Raw genomic sequence first — 21,266 nt, forward strand, 5'->3', positions numbered from 1 at the left:
GAAGCTGTGACCACAGGGATTTAAATATTGTTTGTTTAAAATATAAAAAATATAAAACTCACCATACCATCAGGTGTGTAAAGTAACAAATTACAAATAATCACATTACTGTAATTAAGTAGTTTTTCTCAGCAATTGTACTTTTTTAAGTAGTTTAAAAATGGTATACTTTTACTTTTACTTGAGTACATTTTAAGTGCTGTAACTGTACTTTTAATGCATTATTTTCCCACCATCTGTGTTTTCTACTTTCCTGTCCTGATTTTGCTTTTATCTATCAACATGATTGGCTAGGGAGAGTCTTGTGACTCCTATCAAATCAAATCACATGTAAAAAACTTGAATGGCAGCTGCAGATCGGGCGCCAACTGTTATGGATGTGGAGGATGCCTCGAACACATTTCAACACCTGAACATCTCAGCCACACCTGAAAGGGCTTTTCACACTGAAAAAGGCCAATTGCCTGACTGTGTCATTTGAGTTCAACTTGCTCAAGCCAGATATCAGCATTAATCTGGCCTCTAATTTGAAGAAACATATTGAGATAAATTTCATATTTCTGCTGACTGGATTCTATGTGTCTATAACATAGTCTGTATTTTAGCTATCTATCACTGAGATTATTGGGTTGATGTGAGAGATTAAGGCAATGTTATCAAAAGGCAGGGCGATAAAACAATCTAGATGTTTATCTGAAAAAAAAAGAGAGATGTCCTCGATATCAATGATAAACTTTTGAGTAATTGTATATACTTAGCCTATGTTCTACATCTAGACCAGGGGTGTTCATTATATCGATCGTAATAGCAAGAGCACCACTGGTTGGTTGATCTAGATAAAATATAAAAGATTAACTTTTTATTTCCTGACATCTGTAGCTGCGTGCTGTTTGATTGAATGTTTGTGCGCTTTACATGCGCGTGGGCTCCGAGCGCACTAATGCGGGTATGCGCCTAAATGGTCAAATATAATTTATAATTCTTGATGAGGCATTAATGTAAACAATTGATTTTAAATTATGCAGCATCCCAGCCACTAGGAGTCAGTGTTAATTCAAGACAAAGTTACTGAGTGCACCTTTAATTGCAGCATGAGTCATTTGTAAGTTATGTGACTGTACTTGTGATGTCTTTTATATTGTTGGTTGGTTATATTCTTTTTATATTAGTGGTTAAGTTTAGAGATGGGTTTTGGGGATCTAAAATATTATTATGATATTATAATGTAAATAAACTTGTATTAAATCTGCACAATGAATAAGAATATATCCAAGCCTGTGACGGAATCGTCTGAACTGAGGTGAAAATGGCATGACAATGACATTTTGATGATGCAGGCAGTACAGTGATGTTTTGGTCATGAGACTACCCTGAAATGGCCAAGTTTCAGGCCAGTGCCCTGACTACTGAACTAAGTAGCTGATTGAGATGCACCCTTTGTCCCCAAACAATAGCTAAGTACGTATGCACACACACACACACGCACACGCACGCACACACACACACACAGCATATATTAAACTCTTTCTAATACTCAAGGTAGTTTTAATTAGAGAAACATTCCTCCTTTAAATAGAAATGTCTCTCTGCAGACACCAGTAACACATGGAAAGCATTACAGATCCATATAAAGCACAGAGCCCAAACCCAGAGAACAGCGTTTATAACAAAGATAATCTAAAAAGTCCTTGGGTGCCGTTGCAGTTGTCAGGGTGTCTACACTCTAAAGCAAGTGCACATGAATGAGGAGACACGAGTGAGTGAGAAAACAGAGAGGAAAGGAGAGAAAATTAGATCATTAAATGCAGCAAGGGAGCAATTGATCTCTGCTTATTTTAACCAAGCGACCAGAAAAGCACAATCAAGACCTGCGCCACAGTGATAAGCAAAACAGCATCAAGAGCTGCAAAAAAAGAAACGTGTCTCTCTGGCTGCTTGGCCACTTATCAAGAGTGGAGAAACAAAGATGAATGAGACTAAACACACATTTTCACACACAGACTTGTTCATTAGGACCTTGTTGACACATAAGAAACCTTATTTTTACTGTAAGTTGCCTTCAATTTATACATCATAGCAGAAGCATTCATTACATTGATTATAACCATTCTGTCATGCACAACAATTTGCATATTGCATGGATGAAGTCAGTACTGTTAATATACTGTAACCTTATTTAGGTAGACAACAAATTAGTTGTAAGGGTTCTCCTCTTTGGGGTACATTTCCCCCTCCAGACCCACAGAGGGCACCGATGCCCCTAACCCGGTTTAATCATCTGCTCATTAACCCTCATTCCCTCCACCTGTACATTGTCATGTGTTCAGTTTTGAGCCTTCGTACAGTGTTCCTCCTGTGACCAGTTCTTAAGTTAAGTCTCATCCTTGATGTACCGTTTGACCCTTTTGTTTCTCAGTTTTGTGGAAGCTTGGCTCTCCCAGTTTATTTGTACTTTTGACTCTTGTGTCTCTTTTGTTTCTCAGTTTTGTGGAAGCTCGGCTCTCCCAGTTTATTTGTACTTTTTGACCCTTGTGTCTCTTTTGTTTCTCAGTTTTGTGGAAGCTCGCCTTTCCTGTTATTATATATTTTTGGAAGAAATGCAAGTTTCCAGACTCTTCTGCTCTTGGTAGCTCAGTGGTAGAACACCTTACACTTGAGCACTACAGACCCGGTTTGAGCCCTGACTACAGCAGCCCCGTTACATTTGGTAACACTATCATTAACGCTTTGTGACTGTATTACAACTGCATTACATAAAATTACACACAAATATTTTTGTATGCTTTATGTAGCACGATGGGCTGTCATCTCTTTGTTTATGGAGTTTGAGTAATAATGTCACTGATTAACTGTCTATCAGTGTCACGGCCAGTCTATTTAAGGGCTCTTGTCTGCCCCTTGGGTATGCATTGTCCTGTCTTTTCCTGTATCACATGGGTCGTCCATGCGCTACTTCATGTTAGCTGTTTTGCTAAGTCTGGTGCTGCATCTGAATAGCCATACTTCTATATAGTATATAGTATGCCAAAAACAGCATGCCAATGGAGTAGTATGTCCGAATCCTCAGTATTCATGAAGCAGTCAGCGAGAACTGCCTAGATGACCCACTATTTCCGGTAAGATTCTGAAGTGTGGATCGACTGGACACTTTGCGATCCTTTTCAACTGTAAGTGATATACAACATATATAACAAGAACATTTGTGCTTAAATGGTGCTTCTTTAATAAAAACAGAGTAGATTATAATCACGGTTATTGTTCTTATGTCATATATTCAGGTATTTAAAATCTTGTGTTTATTAAATGCTGTCCGCTTTTCTGTGGCGCTACAGCATCGTAAATTGTTTGCTCTCTTCTTTTTCTCTTTAGCGAGTGTATTTATCGTGTAGAGTGTATTTATCGCGATGTGACTGTTGGCTGCTGTGGTGAGGTTTGACAAGCCACTTTTCCTTGGTATGTATATTTATTAATGTCTTTAGTTTTTGTGTTTTGTTTTTGTATTAGTCATTTTCATTTTGTTTTAGGTGGGTTGGTTGAACATGCTGAAGTGTTCCCTTTGTGGCTAGAGTTGCAGGGTTTACCCTTTTGTTCCCCACAAAACTGCTGATTTGTTTTCTGTTGTTTTGCATTTATTATTTGTTTTCAATTCTTATTTTATATATATTTTTTTAGATGGCTGTGTCCAGGCATGTATTATACCAATTGCATCATTACTTCCCACTGGTATTGTTTCTCCACCATGTTCCCCTCAAATTAAACAAAGTTTTTCAGCCTGAACACAAAATGTGGAATACTTTAGTTTTCCTTGCCATTTTTGGGGATTTCCGCCTGGATTTGGCCTACCCAAATTAAAAAGCTTCCCATTCCCACATACTTTGGCCTAAATACACAGTTTTGGTGTCATTTTACAGGAAACCCTTTGAAGTTGCATAAAACACTGCTAAAAATTAAAAATAATTAAATATATGTTGTCTGAACAGTAATAACCCTCCTAAAAAAAGAGGCGCTTTTTGATTTTTTTTATATAAATTCATTTTTGAAAGTGTATAACTCAAGCCCTGTAAACCCTAGCAGCAAGCAGACAGTTTTGGCTGTTTCCACTAGATGTCAGCAAATACCTGAAAAAGGAATTTTGTCTGTATCATGTTACATTTAATATCTATTTCAATTTATTTGAAGGGAGGAATATTACCTTTTTTGGGTGTACTTTCCGCCTACCCAAATCTAAAGTCTCCCCATACCCATATACAGTGCTATAAATGCAAAATCCCAGTGTAATTTTACAGAAAACCCTTTGACATTACATAAAACACTGTTGAAAGTGGTAAATATGTGCTCTGGTGTCTGGTGAGACGCGTCTGTGTGTTTTGGGCACGTAACCTACCCAGTGATCACTTCACAGTCTGGATGCAATATCACAGCCCCTGATTGGTCTATTTGATCTTGAGAGACATTGCCGGAAAGCAGAGGGTCTAAGCTTTACGGCAATATATGCTTTATCCGGATCGGATGTTTACATATTTTCCTGGATTGTTGAATATCATATAACATTACTTTGTGGTGTTTCTGCACTCGAGGGATTACTTGGGCACACAACCACAGAAAACACTGAAAAATGGCTCATTTTGCAGAGAATAACCTAAGGTAAAGGATTATGTAGCATTTGTGGCTAACTGTGCTGTCTAGTGCGAGTAGCACGGCAAATATTCAATAATTTCACTTGTATGTTTACAAATGTTGAGTGTATACTTCATGATTCATTCGAAGTGTATTAGATATGTGATTATACCTCAATAAAAAGACTTATTGGAACTTCTTACTGGCAATGAGAGCTTTCATTTGATACATGGTTTGTACATGTGCGTCATATTTGAGCGATATGAGACATATGTATTCAAAAATGCACATAATTATGACATGACTTTTGATGGGTGGAACTATGTAATTTATTGTAAATAAGTTACTTAGTGTAAAACAAATGCCAAAGTGATGCATATCTCAAGAAAGTAGACATTCTAAGCTTTCAAATGGTACCAGATATGAGCTCATAACTCCTCCGCATACATTTAAAATTGGAAGTACATTATTACTGACGTAATTTTAAATCCCGGAACCGGGATCGTGGATTTTAACTGGTTAAGGGTGTCAAATTACTTGGGTCTGAAAACTTGTTACCTTTTTATGAGTGTGATTATAAATCACTACATCACAGACATTCTCCTCAGGTAGCTGCTGACTGTGCAGTTATGTTATGTTATGTTTATTTCTCGGTTTGATGTGTAATACATTTTTTTTTTTGCAGCTGTTTGAGGTACCTAGTTAATGATTACATTTCCTTGTTTGCCTGGCTGTATGCTCCATTTATGCATACATTTGTTTTATTTTTGTGTGGGTACTAAACTGTATTGGTGTAATGGGCTCTGATTCGGGTTTTGCCCTGTTTTGAGAGTTCCCCGTCTGTCACTCACTTCGCCATTGTGTCGAATGAAGCGACACTAGGGAACTTTTTGATGGCCTCAGTTACCCCTGAACTTGAGAAAAAGCCAATGAGAATTTGGCAGACAGAATTTGCATGTCCCTCCCCTGGACATAAGGGTATATAAGGAGGGAATCGTGCATCTGTTCATTCAGATTTCTTCTTCGGAGCCGAGCGGTTGTGTGATCAGCAAGCTGAGATCAGTAGCTTTCTCCTTCTCTGCACGGCAGTGCAGCTTTGCCCCTGGGTGCTTCGACAGCGCTTCTAAAAAGAGAGTATTTTTCTTAAAAGAGTTTATTTCTCTAAAAGAGCAAACACACAGCTGGCGTTGAACGTCCTTTTCAGGACACGTCTTTGTAAAGATGCCCTTCCGCCCTGTGTAGTTCCTGGATGCGGTCAAATTCTCTCCATTCTCTCCAAATTCGTCTGTTTGGGCCGCGATCGCACTGAGGCGGCACTTGTGGATGGTTCATGTTCTCACTGCAAGAACTTAACCATGGCAACGTTGCGGTCATAGCTTTCCTTTTTAAAGAGGAACGCCACTCCAGCCGCCCCCCGCGTCCCTCCTTCTTCCCACGGGATTGAGGATGACCCGGTTGGCAATGGAGGCGATTTGGGAATGGCAGCGGGCAAGGTTTCCCGCCCCTAACACGCTCGTTGACTTCCATCCAGGCTCGAGGTTAGAGTGGCTCGCTTCACGGCCAGTTTGTTTCCCTCAAGCCCCCCGAGCTGGATGACGAATTTGCCGCTGCATCGGAGAGCGTTCCGGCATCTGATGCGGAAGACTCGACTGAACTGCCACCTTCGGGTCGAGATGCCCAGTCTGAGGCTGATGCCCAGATGGACGACATTCTTGCCCTGGCCGCCATCAGCACGGGGTTGGACTGGAACCCTCCATCCTCCCACCCACATTCTTCGGCGTCTACTTTACCTCGGTGCATCGCAAAGATGCCAACAGCCTACATGCGGAGATCGCGACCCTTTTTCTCAAAGATGCAAAAGCCTGTCCCTCCAGCTGAGATGAAGAAGGGTTTCTACAGCACTTCATCGTACCCAATAAAGGCAGCGGCTTACGACCAATCTTGGAATTGTGAGTTTTCAACGGGGCCTTGCACAATCTCCGGTTCAAAATGCTCAAGCAAAGACACATTCTAACTTGCATCCGGCCTCAAGATTTGTTCGCCGGGTAGACTTGAAGGACGCGTACTTCCACGTCTCTATCTTGCCTCGACACGACCCTTCCTACAGTTCGCATTCAATGGCCAGGCTTACCAGTACAAGGTCCACCCCTTCGGCATGTCGTGCGCGCTCATCAAATGTCGCAACTCGCCCGCCATCTCCTCCTTTTGAGCCAGCAGCGACTAAGATCGTTGCGCACCACTCATATCCCAGGCAACCTCAACACAGCAGCGGACGCACAGTCACGACAGGGCATGCTCAGCGGAGAGTGGAGGCTCCCAGGCGGTCCATCTTATTTGGGAGCGGTTCGGCAAAGCACAGGTAGATCTGTTTGTTTCCCAAGAAACCTCCAACTTCCCGCTCTGGTATTCCCTAGTGGAGGCTCCCCTCGGGATAGACGTGCTGGCACGCATTTCCCCAGATGAGCCTACTTGTAAGTGTGCTATGCAAGGTCAGGAAGGACGAGGAACAAGTCACCCTAGTGGCCCCCTATTTGTCCACACAAACTTGGTTCTTGGATCTCACGCTCCTTCCTGAGGAAGGACCTGCTTTCTCTTCTTTCTGGCATCCGCGCCAGACCTCTGGAACCTCCACGTCTGGCCCCTGGATGGGATGCGGAAGATCTAAGTGGCCTACTACCTGCTGTCTTAGACACGATTAACCAAGCCAGAGCTCCCTCTACCAGGCAACTTTACGCCCTGAAGTGCTGCTTGTTCGCGAATTGGTGTTCATCCCAATCTGAAGACCCACAGAAATGCACAGTCAGGTCAGTGCTCTCATTTCTGCAGGAGAGGCTGGAGGGGATGCTGTCCCCATCCCCTTTGAATGTTTCTGTAGCCGCCATATCGGCTCACCGCGACGCAGTGGACGGTAAGTCCCTAGGGAAGCACGAACTGATCATCAGGTTCCTTAGAGGCACCCGGAGGCTGAACCCTCACAGGCCATGCCTGGTCCCCTCATGGGATCTCTCCATGGTCCTTTAAAGACTTCAGAGACCCCCTTCAAAGCCGCTAGTATCACTCAAGCTCTAAGCCCTCTCCTTGAAGTCAGCCCTCCTGTTCACGCACGCTTTCATCAAGAGGGTTTGGGACCTGCAAGCATTCTCTGTCAGTGACACTTGCCTGGAGTTCGGTCTGGCAGACACCCATGTCGCCCTAAGACCAAGACTGGGTTACGTGCCCAGGGTTCCTACAACCCCCTTCAGGGACCAGGTAGTGAACCTGTAAGCACCACCCCGGGAGGAGGCAGACCTAGCCTTTTCGTTGCTGTGTCCGGTGTGTGCTTTGTGTACCTATGTAGACTGCACACAGAGCTTTAGATGTTCTGAGCAGCTCTTTGTCTGCTTTGGTGGACAACGGAAATGGAACGCTGTCTCCAAAAAGAGGATATTCCAATGGGTCATTGACGCCATCGCTACCGATGTACCGATCTACCACTGCGCCATTTCCACATGTGGCCTGAAAACCCATGTGACGTATTTCACCACACTTTACCTCCCCCCAGTGGTGGTCTCCATGAGGTCTTTTACCCCTGAAAGAATAGGAGTTGGTAAGGAACGCCTTACCCGATAGCGTTAAAATGGAGCCAGCAGCTTTAACTCATTGCGAGAAACATAGAGAGAGAAAAGGTGCGGCCTGCTCCCATGCTTGGCACGTCACTTTATTCCCTCCCTCCGGGATGCAGGGAACCTGAAAAGTTTGGTTACTGTTGTGACCTACGATCCCTGATGAAGGGAACGAGACGTTGTGTTCCCCCGGCCATGATGCTGAACTGAGCCACTGTAATGGACAAATCTTTTTCTCAGCTCCTCAGTGCAAAACCTTAATGAACAGATGCAAGATTCCCTCCTTTTTATACCCATATGTCCTGGGGAGGGACATGCAAATTCTGTCTGCCAAATTCTCATTGGCCTTTTCTCAAGTTCAGAGGTAACCGAGGCCTACAAGAAGGTCCCCTAGTGTCACTTCATTCGATACAACATCTCGTTCCCTCCATCAGGGAATGGAGGTTACAACAGTAACCTAGACGTTTCTCAGCCCATCATTGCACCAAACCAACTGTTTGTATTTGAATGTTAACACTCTCTATGTCTTTTTCATTTGTTGCAGGAGCTGAGTGCTTGAGGCAGGCAGACTGGCTTCCCTTCTGTAACTGGTGGTGCTTTTCTCTTCACTCTATGCTGTGGTCAACACCATATCATTTTAGGCACTATAGTGTACGTGTGATTGTGGTGCTTTCTAGGACAGATAGGGTATGTTCCAAATCCTAGTGAGCTGCCTCCAGAGGTAGCAATTTAAGACATCATAGGTGCGCTCACAATTTGAAGGCTGTTCCAAAAGGTAGGTCTCCTAATTATACTGCCTCCTAAGATATCTCTTATTGGCAAAATTCTAAGTTATCATCTTACTGTATGTCTCCTTCTCAAGGTAGGCAATTCCAGAATGCACTGTAATGAGCTTGTGGAAAAACTAATCCATGATTGTGGACGAAGCAAAATACATTTTGATTATAAAAATACTTGGAACCTATTCAATGCTGAAAAGTCTGCAATTAGCTGCTCCCTGCTAGTAAGCCTCAGCTCTGTTAAGTGTGTGTGTGTGTATGTTTGTATTAGAGTTTCTAGTGTATAGTTTTTATTGATTGTATGATAAAGAAAAACATATATTTTAGTACTGGTTTCAACATCTCTTGACTTTCAGTGGTGGAAACAGACCAGTGTGGTCTTTTTGTGTGTGGATTAAATTCCATGTCTGTATATATTTCCCGGGTGAAATTCCCAAGGTGGCCTAGTTGGCTACATTTCTTTATCTACTATTCTGTAATTCTAACTTGGCTTTCTCTTGAAATTTCCATGCCTCGCCTCGCCCTCACCAAATTTGTATAAATTTAAATATGAGCCAGCCCTTGGTTACTTGGTCTTGGTTACTCCCATGGTTTCTTCCTCACGACTTATACATCTTGGGAAGTTTAACTTGCCATTGTTTCCTTTGGCTTACTTACAATGAGGTTTGTAACGCACCACTCTTTGGAACAACAGAAATTGTGAATTGAATTCATGCATTTTCATGGTATACAGCTTTGGCAGTTTTGTTGGTGTATATTTGTGTGTGTGTGCCAGACATCATCTATCAAGAAACACATGACATGAAGACATGATGTTTACAGGATTTCTCCCAGAGTGAGCAGCCAAGTATTTTTGGCTAAGTGTCTTCTTGTGCCGGTAAATTGCTGTGTAGATGGCTCAAGGGTAAATCTCCTCAGCCTGTCCACTACACTCAGGGGACCTGGACAAAAATCTTGCCTCTGGGCTGCCCTGTCGAGCTGGTTTTAAGTCAAACTCTGTGCCTTCAGTGGCAGCTTGTTGAATCAATACTCAAAGCTGAATATGCTAATTCTATCCAACTATCTATCATCTGTTTATGTTCAAGAAAAGGGTAAGGCTTGCAATAAATTACACTGCCACACAGAGTCAAACTAAGCAACAGTAAATTCAGATTGGTACAATACAGGTAATGTTTCAGGAGAGATCCTTAAAAGACTTAAGCAAGCAATCTTGTATCATAGTATATCATAATCTAATGACAAAGCAGAATGTTGAACTGATCTAACATAGTATTTGTAGATATTTTCCAAAATGTCCCTGATTGTGTGTAAATATTGTCCAACAACTCAACCTCCTTGATAAAAACTGAAAAACTGGTATGTTGTAAGGAGCAATTCCTACCAACACTAGTTCTATGGGACATTGTACTGTATACAGTATATGCTGTCCTACCAGGTGCTTTGTAGAAGCCATTCTCTTCTCTGTAGGGCAACAGATAGACTTCTCCCTCTTTCCAGATTAAGGATTGATCCTGTCCTTCAGAGAATACACCCCTCCAGCCATCTGGATCTTAACATACATATTTACATCAAGTCACATAAAGGTATTTGGAACTCTTTAATAGTTAATCTTGATAAAACTAGTTTTGACTATGACCTGGAAAGAACAGCAGCAAGTGCTTAGAATGCACATAAAGATAAGAAAAAAATTGTCATTACAGTGGGAGGCAAATATCATGTATATTGATCTTCAATATGTGAATAGTGCCATACCAGTGTAAGAGGTTTAGTAAAATACCTTCAAGGAAGTCTGATGTTATATTGATAGGCACGTGCTGATTGGAGAATGTGCAGGCGAGGGAGTGACCGAAACAAAAGCATTTTTTACAACCCTCAGGATTATCCATTTGGAGGTTGAAGGTCCCTGGTTTGCACCTATAATACATAAAAGGTACACAAAGCAGACATAAAATAGACCGGTAGACTGGTCTATTTTTTCCAATTTATCATACTTATTTATGCGAAAATCTGGTAGATGTAGTAACCGGAGGTCCCCTGTGTATGTGGGTGTGATGTGGATTCAATAAAAGGCCTTCTAAGCAACATATATCAAAACTATACAGAGGACTTTAGAGAATGCCCTAGAAAATGTGGGTATGAGAAATGGAGAGAAAGATTGAAGGGAGTGCATGCAAGAGTGCAGGATAGAAGGTTACCGGTTGCAGGACTGTCCCTCCACATTAGTTTTGCATTGGCAGTGTCCATCTTCTGCTGAACACACTGCTACACTGCCCTTATCATCACAATCACACAACCTGTTCACAACACACACAAGTATTTGGGTTGATCAACTTTGGCACTTTTGGCCCTATGTACTTTTAGAAAATAAAGTCCCTTTAAACACTTTCTCTCTCTCTCTTACAAGTCATTCTTCTACTAACAATGGAAAGTGGATATTATGTACATGCATATACCTTACATGTCAATATACAACCAATAGTGGATCTACATGCATTACAGGAAAAATATATATTTTTTTGTGATTGTTTTATTTTGTATTTATTTTTATGAACCAACCACTGGATCCACCACATCTCAAATTGTGTATTTTGGCTTCGGCAAATGTCATAGCTAGCACTTTATATTTCTTAAATACACAAACTGCACAATTTAAATACAAATTTTTTTTTCACACTTTGTGCATAATTGGACAATATTACAACTAGATTATTAATGACACACACTAAAAATATTGTTATATTTTTGTGTACAAAACTTTATTTTGTGTATGAGAAATATTTACTTTTTTCTTTGCTTTCTTCACACATAAAATATTTAATTATATTCCAATCATGCTCTTCCATGACATTTTTATCTCAGTAACAAAGGGGCAAAATTGCTGGTCATGGTGATGCGGCAACTAAGGGAGTGTTGTAATTTGAGTAAAAATGGATTTTGTTAATTTTTTACAAATACTGAAAGGTTTATATTTATTTGACTATTTGTTTAGATTATCATTTAAAATTAAATTAATATTTTTATGATGACCTTTCATATTTTAAAACTCAAAGTGTGGGTCTAGGACAAGGGTAAAACATTAAAATCTGTACATAAAAAAAACATTTGAAAAGTGGCATGGTGAAATATTTACAAGACATAATTTTTCCCTGGATATATTTATCATGGTGGCGTAGTCTTTTTTTTAATTTAATAATTAATTTAAGATCATTGCAGTAACTCCTGCCTTCCATTGCCTTGATCAGGCTACACTTCTTTTCATTCCTCCCTTACTTCTTTCATTTTCATTAATTCCTTCATTCCTTCCTGCCTTCTTTCCATCCTTCCTTTTTTTTCTTTATTTCTTTCTTTACTTCCTTCCTTTTTCTTTCATTCCTTCCTTCTTCTTCCTTCCTATCTATGGTCCTCATCTCCTGCTTTTAATAATGATTTCACACTCCTCTCTATTATTTTCTTCATTTATACACTCTTAATTTAGGCACAACAAATAACTGCATATTTTTATATTATAAAAGTGTCTATAGCTTAGCTATCCACCTTATTTTGCAATGTGCATGTAAGCAGCTGCTGCATTTCCGGCAAGTGAGACAAAGTTCCACTGTCATTGACCGCAATGTAAATAACTAGAAGGATAATAATACCATAATTTTGTGATATGGGCTTATAAACTATCACACACCTTAAACTATGTTAAGCAGAATAATATCATAATGTTGGATATTTTTTTTAACATCAGCATTTGTTGAATAAGTAAATCATTCACGTGTTGATGTGTGTTCTATTGAAGAGATGATAATAAAATCTGCTTCTTACTTTACTGAAAGCATGAGGATGCTGTATTTTCATGTGTCCATGTAAACCTCAATTCAAATGTACCTGCATAATCCCCAATGATGCCTTTATTTATTTATTTCCAAAAGTGATTTTTCATAAGCCATGCTGAATGCGAGATATGTATGTGTGTATACGGTCTTGCTCGACCCGCTCCGAACAAGATTCGAACCGGTGTCTCCATAGTAAATGCCACACATCACTGCACGTTATACTATGTATACTGTGCTTATTTACTGTGCTTAATTCAATTCAGTGCAATTGACTCTAACTGTTCAGTGTGCATTTTGTGTAATGTGTATTATGTAACATGCAAACTGTGTAAACATCTGTGGATTGTTATTCTGTATAATATTATATTGTTGTTCTCTATAGTGTTATGTTGTTATTCTGTATACTGCTAATTGTCATTCTGTATATTGCTATTCTGTACATTGTTATTTTGTTATTCTGTACTTTGATATATTGTTATTCTGAACATTGTCATATTGTTATTCTGTTGAGTGTACTTATACTTATTGTATTTAAATATATGACTACAATGTCTGGACCACGCACAAAAGCTTTTCACAAATCATTTCACTTGTATAATGGTGTAGTGACAATAAAAGTGAGTCGAGTTATATAAAGCAATCCAGCAATCCATAATGCAAATTTTGGTGTGTATGATAATATTTGGGTTTTGTAAAAACAAATGCAGATCAGTCTCAATTTTGGTATGATCACAATGCAAACACAATATTTCTTCTTGAGGCAGCCCTGTTTTCCAGTGTCTAATTGCTTAGATGTCCAAGGATTCTATATCTTGTCAAGGTGGGGTCTCAGTTTATGCCAGACATCATTGCATTCTACTGTATAGTTTCACAGCATTGTTCTGGTCCAGGTCCCAGTTGCAAGAAACCCCTTAAGTAAGGAAAACACTTATAATTGTAAGGTTATTGTCATTACGGCATTTGTCTTAACCCTAGGGGTTTCTTGCAATTGGCTGTTACTTTAGGCCTGTTTCACACAGCAAGTATAAGCATTGCGTAAGGGGAGCTGCAGCTTAACTGCTGCCCTTTACAGAAAATATGTCCATAAATGATATACATTTCTAAAAGTAATCTACACGGAGTGGAACCCAAACCCTGAAGTGTAGATTGTTGACTGCCTAAATCATCAGGATTCAGAATATACATTTTTTTTATAAGATATTTTTGCAGAATTATGTATGCAAGGAAGATGCATGCAGATTATCTGTCTCTCTCTCATTACCTGCATCCACTAGGGCCGAGAGAATGGAAGCCGGACATGCAAATGTCACACTTCACACCAGACACACCTGGCCGGCACAAACACACTCCCTCTGCATCACACTGCAAACTCACAGAGCCTGGAGAGAGAGTGAGATAAAAAAAGAGCGAGAATTTACTTAGTCTTTGTTTTTTTTTAATGAGTACATGGGCAGTTTCAATTGCATTAAAGAATCATACTCTCATTTACATATTCAGCCAATATATGATAATAAATGCTAATTTTAACATATCCTATACACACATATTGCCACCTGAAGCAATAGCAGATATTTAAGATACAAGATGGACATAGTTAGCGTGTAATTAAACAGCGACAAAGCCATTTAAATATGTTCATTTTATTTCAATGCATTCATATTATTCTAAAAGCAACTTCATATTTAAAATATTATACCTTAAGGCAGTAGATCTGATATTTTTAAGATAATGAGACATATTTTGAATGTTGATCACCTGCAGTCTTGCACATGGTTACTACAGGATAAAAGAGAATGCTTGTTTAAATGTGTTTGAGTATGTGTGAATGTGTGGCTCTTATTTTCAGATGCATTTACTTTAAAGCTGTTATTTTGTATTTATTGGTATCTGCATAAGTGTATGAGAAGGAGAGCATTCAAGAGAGATTATATGTGTTGATACAGTGTGTGACTGTTGCACAAGTGTCTGGTAGGTTGTGTGTATGTACCTGACTTACCCAAAGAATTACAGTAGCAGTATTGGCAGGTCTGCAGCAGTGATGATCTATAGAAGTGCTCTCTGCATTGCTCACAGTGAGGCCCAGCTGTGTTTTCCCTGCAGCCTATACAGCGCCCCCCACTTCCTGTGCTGCGGTACTGCTCCACATCAAACACACATTCATCAGCAAGACCATTGCAGTTACATTCTGAGAAAGAGAGTGGATAGAGGAAGAGAAATGGATAAAACAAACACAGACAGAGAACCATAATGTATGCATGTACCATAATGCGCAGATAGGAAAATCAGACAAAACTGAACAAACTGAACAATAGATACAACTGAATTACAACAACATGATCACATGGAATGTCAACATGTTGCTACAGAATGTTCCAGTACTCTGACATCAACCCCATTCTTCCGAGTTACTGACAACCTTGTCCCACCAGAAATTTTTTAATCAATTCAAATGTGTTTACCTTTTCTGTGGCTCTACCTCAGAGACACAGGTTCTTTTCCTGTGTGGAAGCCAGGAAATTGTCATGTTCAATATATTCAATGATGAGTGCAATTCGCGTTTCCCCTCTAAAATAACATTTTTGTTCCACTGATAGTGAGGTTTATGGTTGGGGTTAGGGCATAGGGTTAAAAAAAAACTATTGCATTCCTGTTGACTGTATTACATAATTTACAACTAAAATCAACTTGCTTTTGGCAGCCATCTCTGGACATTTCACTCAGAAAATGGAGCTCACACATGCCCATACATTCAACAACACTTCCAGCTTTGGGCACTGGGGGCAGTGGTTCGAATTGGTTAGCACGTACTGATTTTAGCTGAAGAACTTTCAAACTAATGTCACCGCATTTACATGAGATCAGTCTGATAAGAAATATTAGTGCACTAGGAGCCATTGGTTTAAAGCCTTTAGGTCAAATTCACACCAGCTTGTTCAGTTTCATTAGGCATTAGATCACTTATTCACATAAACACACACTGCCTAATAAGCTTCCCTGCCACCGGCTTCTGAGACAACAATCTTCGTTTTTCTCAACATATTCCCAAATCAGAAACACAGTCAGCTTTTTATGCACCAGCCACCTAGGGGGACATTGTGAGGACATTACACATTTTATTACAGTTCAATCAATCTATTGACTCTGTAATAACCATCCCATTATCACTCTCTAATGGGAGCCAGTTTCTACAGCTGCCACTAAGGAAAGCATTACCCACCATTACACAAAACGTATAGTGCAACTGAATGTGAGAAATGCTAATTTAAGCTGAAGTGAATTTAAGCTAATTTAACATTTTTTTTTAAATGTTAAAATAATTTCTCGTTTCCCAGCTTAATGTGGATAAACAGCTAATCTAGAAGTAAGACACTTGTAGGCAGAGTTCCCTGAAAAGCATCACCTTGGCTCTGTGGGGCTCTCAAAACATTGTTTGTTTGAACATCCCTACAGGCCCAATAGAGTAACTTTGGGGTGGAACTATGTGTTTGACTGGACAAAAGCAGATGGTAGTGTGTTCGGGAAACCTGTTTGAAGTCATTATGTTTGCTGGCGCTAGTGGTGCAGAAATTACAATTCACTTTTAAACAAAACACATATAAACACTACTGTCACGATTCCCTTGTTGTCTGCCCTGGGTTTCACTTGTCATTGTTAAATGTACTACACTTCCCAGAATCCACCTGCCATCACCACTGCCATTTTGTTCATTGTTCTCACCTGTGTCTAATTCAGTCATCACTCCCTGGTTATTTAAACCCTGCTTTTTGTTCACTCCTTGTTGTTCATTGAATGTAGTTCAAGCCTGGTCTGTGTTCCTTGCCCTAGTTCTCGGTTTATGTTTATTTCCCCATTGAGGGTTTTTCCTTTGTTTATTTGTTTGTTCATTTAATAAAGAAGTCCTGCATTTAGATCCTCTCTCCTCGCTGCCTCATTCGTAACAGAACGAACGACCAACTATGGATCTAGCAGGGTTCCTCATGGAGCTGACACAGGCGGACTTGACTGTCCGGGAGTTCTCCTACTTTTTCACCAACATGGCCAGTTGCACCGGCTGGGATGACCACACTCTGAAGGTGGCGTACTGGTTCGGTGTTCCCAAACACCGGTGGTGGGAACTCCCGGAGACCGGAGACTGCACCTGGCGGGAGTACGTGGGACTCATCTTGGAGGAGTTCGCTGCCGGGAACCACCTCTCCAGATCCCAGCTCCCGCCTCTGGGCTTTCCTCTCCAGCCACGGTGAGTGAGCCAACCCCCACGCCTGCCGTGGTCAACGAACAAGCGCTGCTAACTTCATCCGCCCGGAGGAGGAGGAGAAGAAAGGCCTCTGCTCTCCAGCCTCCGCTAACCATGGCCAACCAGCCAATGCCTGCAGCCCCGAAGGTCAGTGAACCAGCGCCTGTAGCCCCCGATGTCAGTGAGCCAGCGCCTGTAGCCCCCGATGTCAGTGAGCCAGCGCCTGTAGCCCCCGATGTCAGTGAGCCAGCGCCTGTAGCCTCCGATGTCAGTGAGCCAGCGCCTGTAGTCTTGACCGTCCAAGAGCCAGTACCCCCCGAGCTTTCCAGAGCTCCGCCCCCCGAGCTTCCCAGAGCTCCGCCTCCCGAGCTTCCCAGAGCTCCGCCTCCCGAGCTTCCCAGAGCTCCGCCTCCCGAGCTTCCCAGAGCTCCGCCTCCCAAGCCTCCCGAGCTTTCCAGAGCTCCGCCTCCCGAGCTTTCCAGAGCTCCGCCTCCCGAGCTTTCCAGAGCTCCGCCTCCCGAGCTTTCCAGAGCTCCGCCTCTCGAGCTTCCTAGAGCTCCGCCTTCTGAGCCTCCCGAGCTTTCCAGAGCTCCTCCCCCATAGCCTCCTGCGGCTCCTCCCCCAGAGCCTCCTGCGGCTCCGCCCCCTGAGCCTCCTGCGGCTCCGCCTCTCAAGCCTCTCGAGCCTTCCAGGGCTCCGCCTCTCGAGCCTTCCAGGGCTTCGCTTCTGGAGCGTCCTACGGCGACACCTCCCTCGGCTCCACCTCCAGAACCTTCCAGACCTCCGCCTCTAGAGCCTCCTACGGTGCCACCTCCATCGGCTCCGCCTCTAGAGCATCCTACGGTGCCACCTCCATCGGCTCCACCTCCAGAGCCTTCCAGACCTCCGCCTCTAGAGCCTCCTACGGCGACACCTCCATCGGCTCCGCCTCTAGAGCCTCCTACGGTGCCACCTCCATCGGCTCCGCTTCCAGAGCCTTCCAGGTCTCCGCCTCTAGAGCCTCCTACGGCACCTACTTCCACGCCTCCGCCTGCAACGGCTCCACCTCCCACGGTTCGGCCTCCTGAACCTGTCCTTGCCCTATGGCCAGCTCCCAGGCCTCCTGACCCCGTTCCCGTCCTGTGGCCTCCTCCCAGGCCTCCTGACCCGGTCCCTGTCCTGTGGCCTCTTCCCAGGCCCTGTCCAGTGGCCTCCTCCTAGGTTCCCCAAACCTGTCCTTGCCCTGTGCCTCCTTGGTCTGCCTGTCTGCTCCCTGTGCCTCCTTGGACTGCCTGTCTGCCCTTTGTGCCCCTTGGACTTCCTGTTTTCCCCTTGTACTCCCTTGGTCTGTCTGTTTGCCCCTTGTGCTCCTCTGGTCTGTCTGTTTGCTCCCCTCACTCCTTGGACGATTTTTTTTTTTCATTTATTTTTTTTTCTCTGAGGAGCGTCTGGAAGCCGCTCCTTTGAGGGGGGGGGGCTATGTCACGATTCCCTTGTTGTCTGCCCTGGGTTTCACTTGTCATTGTTAAATGTACTACACTTCCCAGAATCCACCTGCCATCACCACTGCCATTTTGTTCATTGTTCTCACCTGTGTCTAATTCAGTCATCACTCCCTGGTTATTTAAGCCCTGCTTTTTGTTCACTCCTTGTCGTTCGTTGAATGTAGTTCAAGCCTGGTCTGTGTTCCTTGCCCTAGTTCTCTGTTTATGTTTATCTCCCCATTGAGGGTTTTTCCTTTGTTTATTTGTTTGTTCATTTAATAAAGAAGTCCTGCATTTACATCCTCTCTCCTCGCTGCCTCATTCGTAACAACTACTGTGCTCTATATATCCCAAAAAAATACTTTATACTTATACCATTAACAGAACTATTGACAGTATTTCTGGTTGGTTGAAGTGGTGTTTCAGGCTTTTTTATTTTTTCAGTTTCAGTTAAAGGTGCACTCAGTAACTTTTGTCTTAGTGTCATCTTGAACTTACACTGACACCTAGCAGCTTGGATTCAGCATAATTTAAAATCAATAGATTTAATTTTCAGATGCCATTGTAGAAATGTAATATTCACAGTCAGCCATGATTATTTTAATCAGTGAGTGAAAGTGTCAAATAACAGGACTGTTACTGAGATTAAGTGAGTAGTATTCGGCTGGTCATGGGATTCAAACATGGAAGCCCCCATGTGCGGACCCTCTCCATGTAGAATAAAACAGCTTTTATAAGGTTACTGATATGACAGGAGTCTTCATTTTAATTTGAGTGGTAATGATTTCCTACATATATTGCAAAATTACAATTCATGTCTAAATGAGTTAAACTTTTTTAATGAGGAAAAAATTTCTGAGTGCACCTTTAATACTTAGACTCATAAAATACTGCAAACCGGCAGCAAAAACACTCCACCACACATACACGCGGTACTGTCAAGATATTGCAAGACAGAAGATGTGTGAACATGATGTGTAAACATCCTTAGCTTCCCCTGTTTACTCTTCTGATTACACAAAAATGACAACAAATGCAAAGTAGAAAATTGCTATTTAACATAAAGCATTTCCATTTCAGACATAAGGAAAGCTGAAGTAAGAAAACCTAGATAGCATTTTGTGTAGATTCTTGAGAACGTAAAATAAACATTTGTTGTTGTTTGCCAGCTGAATTCTTATCTTTTCTCTCACTCTGCAGTCTCTTGAAACTGGAGGGTAAAAAAAGACATCCTTTGTCAATTCACGTATTTGTTTGAAGCATTACAAGAGAGGCATATGGTGGCAGCTCTCGCATCCTGCCATGCAAATGCTAAACTTGGCACAGCCCGTGATGAAGAACGTTGCGAAGTGACCATGCATGGAATGAATCAGTTGTTTATTCCACCTCCTCACCAAAAGATAGTGCTGCCGGAAACTTGTTTATTCATTAAATCCACTTTGATGAGAAGGAACAACAATTACCAACAGTAACCCATCTGTTGACCACAGTAAAAGAGAGCTAATTAAAGGAACGTGGAGCTTAGTGGAATACGTAATTAAAATATTTAACATGGCTTTTTTTGCCTTATGGGTTTGTCGGAATAGCCCATTACAGCCTCCCACTAAAGTATTTACCAGAGACGCATGAGAGCACACACGTATACATACACGCTCATACACACACAACACATTAAACAAATTACACTTTCTTAGTCATTGTGTTGAAAGGGTAAATTACTTGCTGTTTGATGATATTACTGACTGGTATGAGCAGTAATTTAAGATCTTGCCATGATTTTTTTTACAGTCTACTAATCAAATGGATCAAAAGGCAAAGAAGCAAATTATGACCACGCCTTGATGCTGAAGGTGACAGTGTACCACATGCTTTTTCTTGATTTTAATCTCAGTGGATTGCAGTGTCTTCACATCCAGTAATTAATAAACCAGATGACAAAACTTGCAGAACTTACTCAACTTTTTGTAAGTTTCTTAAAAAAACAAAATAATGGGTTTTGTATATGTAATACATCAATCTTTAAATATTTATTTTTATTACTTTGTACCACTTTACAATTAGGTTAATTATTGTGGAGCGGAGGGGGGGGGGGCGGTCGGAATACCCCCAATCGGCCTGATGAGGTGCGCGAGGGATAAAGGCGGCCGGTGACGATGGTTCGAGAGAGAGAGAATTACGGACATGTCCGTCATGTGTGTTTGTTTATGTTGTGTTTTAAGTTTCTTATTAAATTATGATTTATTTTGACAAGCCGGTTCTCGCCTCCTCCTTTCCCATCCTTTAACTGTTTTACAATTATATTAATATTAGCTAACGCATTAGGTATGATAAAATGATGAACAGTGTTGTAGTCGAGATCAACTCATCCAAGTCCAAGTACAGTCTGAGACCAGTGTAGGTCCTGTTCGAGTCAAGACCAAGACCAGAAGAGGGTTAAGTACGAGTCAAGACCAAGACCGGAGAGGGCCAAGTCCAAGTCAAGACTGAGACCAGTAAAGGCTGAGTCTAAAGCTGTGTCCAAAACCGCCTCCTATCCACTAAATAGTGCACTATTTCGGGTGTCAGACATTTTGTAGTGGTGTCCAAATTCATTCCCTACATCTCGTTCCCTACATTTGTTCACCCATTCTTACCCACAGTGCAATCTGATATCGAAGGTACATACAATGTACACTCTCTGACCCCTGTTTCCCATAATCCAACGTGGAGATGGTGGCAGAGTTAAAAAAAAATGCAAATGGCGGACACAA

General features: G+C 41.7%; 1 protein-coding gene across 1 annotated transcript in view; it reads right to left on the bottom strand.

Moving 5' to 3' along the window:
* lamc3 (laminin, gamma 3) overlaps positions 1–21,266 on the bottom strand; it is a 232,797-nt gene that overhangs the window by 63,757 nt on the left and 147,774 nt on the right. Inside the window, exons 5-9 of the mRNA XM_052102235.1 lie at positions 14,816–15,004; positions 14,081–14,198; positions 11,194–11,292; positions 10,776–10,912; positions 10,431–10,547 (exon numbers count right to left, since the gene is read on the bottom strand). Of these exons, the coding sequence (XP_051958195.1) occupies positions 10,431–10,547; positions 10,776–10,912; positions 11,194–11,292; positions 14,081–14,198; positions 14,816–15,004 (660 nt within the window). The remainder of the gene's footprint in view (positions 1–10,430; positions 10,548–10,775; positions 10,913–11,193; positions 11,293–14,080; positions 14,199–14,815; positions 15,005–21,266) is intronic.

Source organism: Xyrauchen texanus, chromosome 3 (genome assembly GCF_025860055.1).
Source record: "Xyrauchen texanus isolate HMW12.3.18 chromosome 3, RBS_HiC_50CHRs, whole genome shotgun sequence".
Lineage (NCBI taxonomy): Eukaryota > Metazoa > Chordata > Actinopteri > Cypriniformes > Catostomidae > Xyrauchen > Xyrauchen texanus.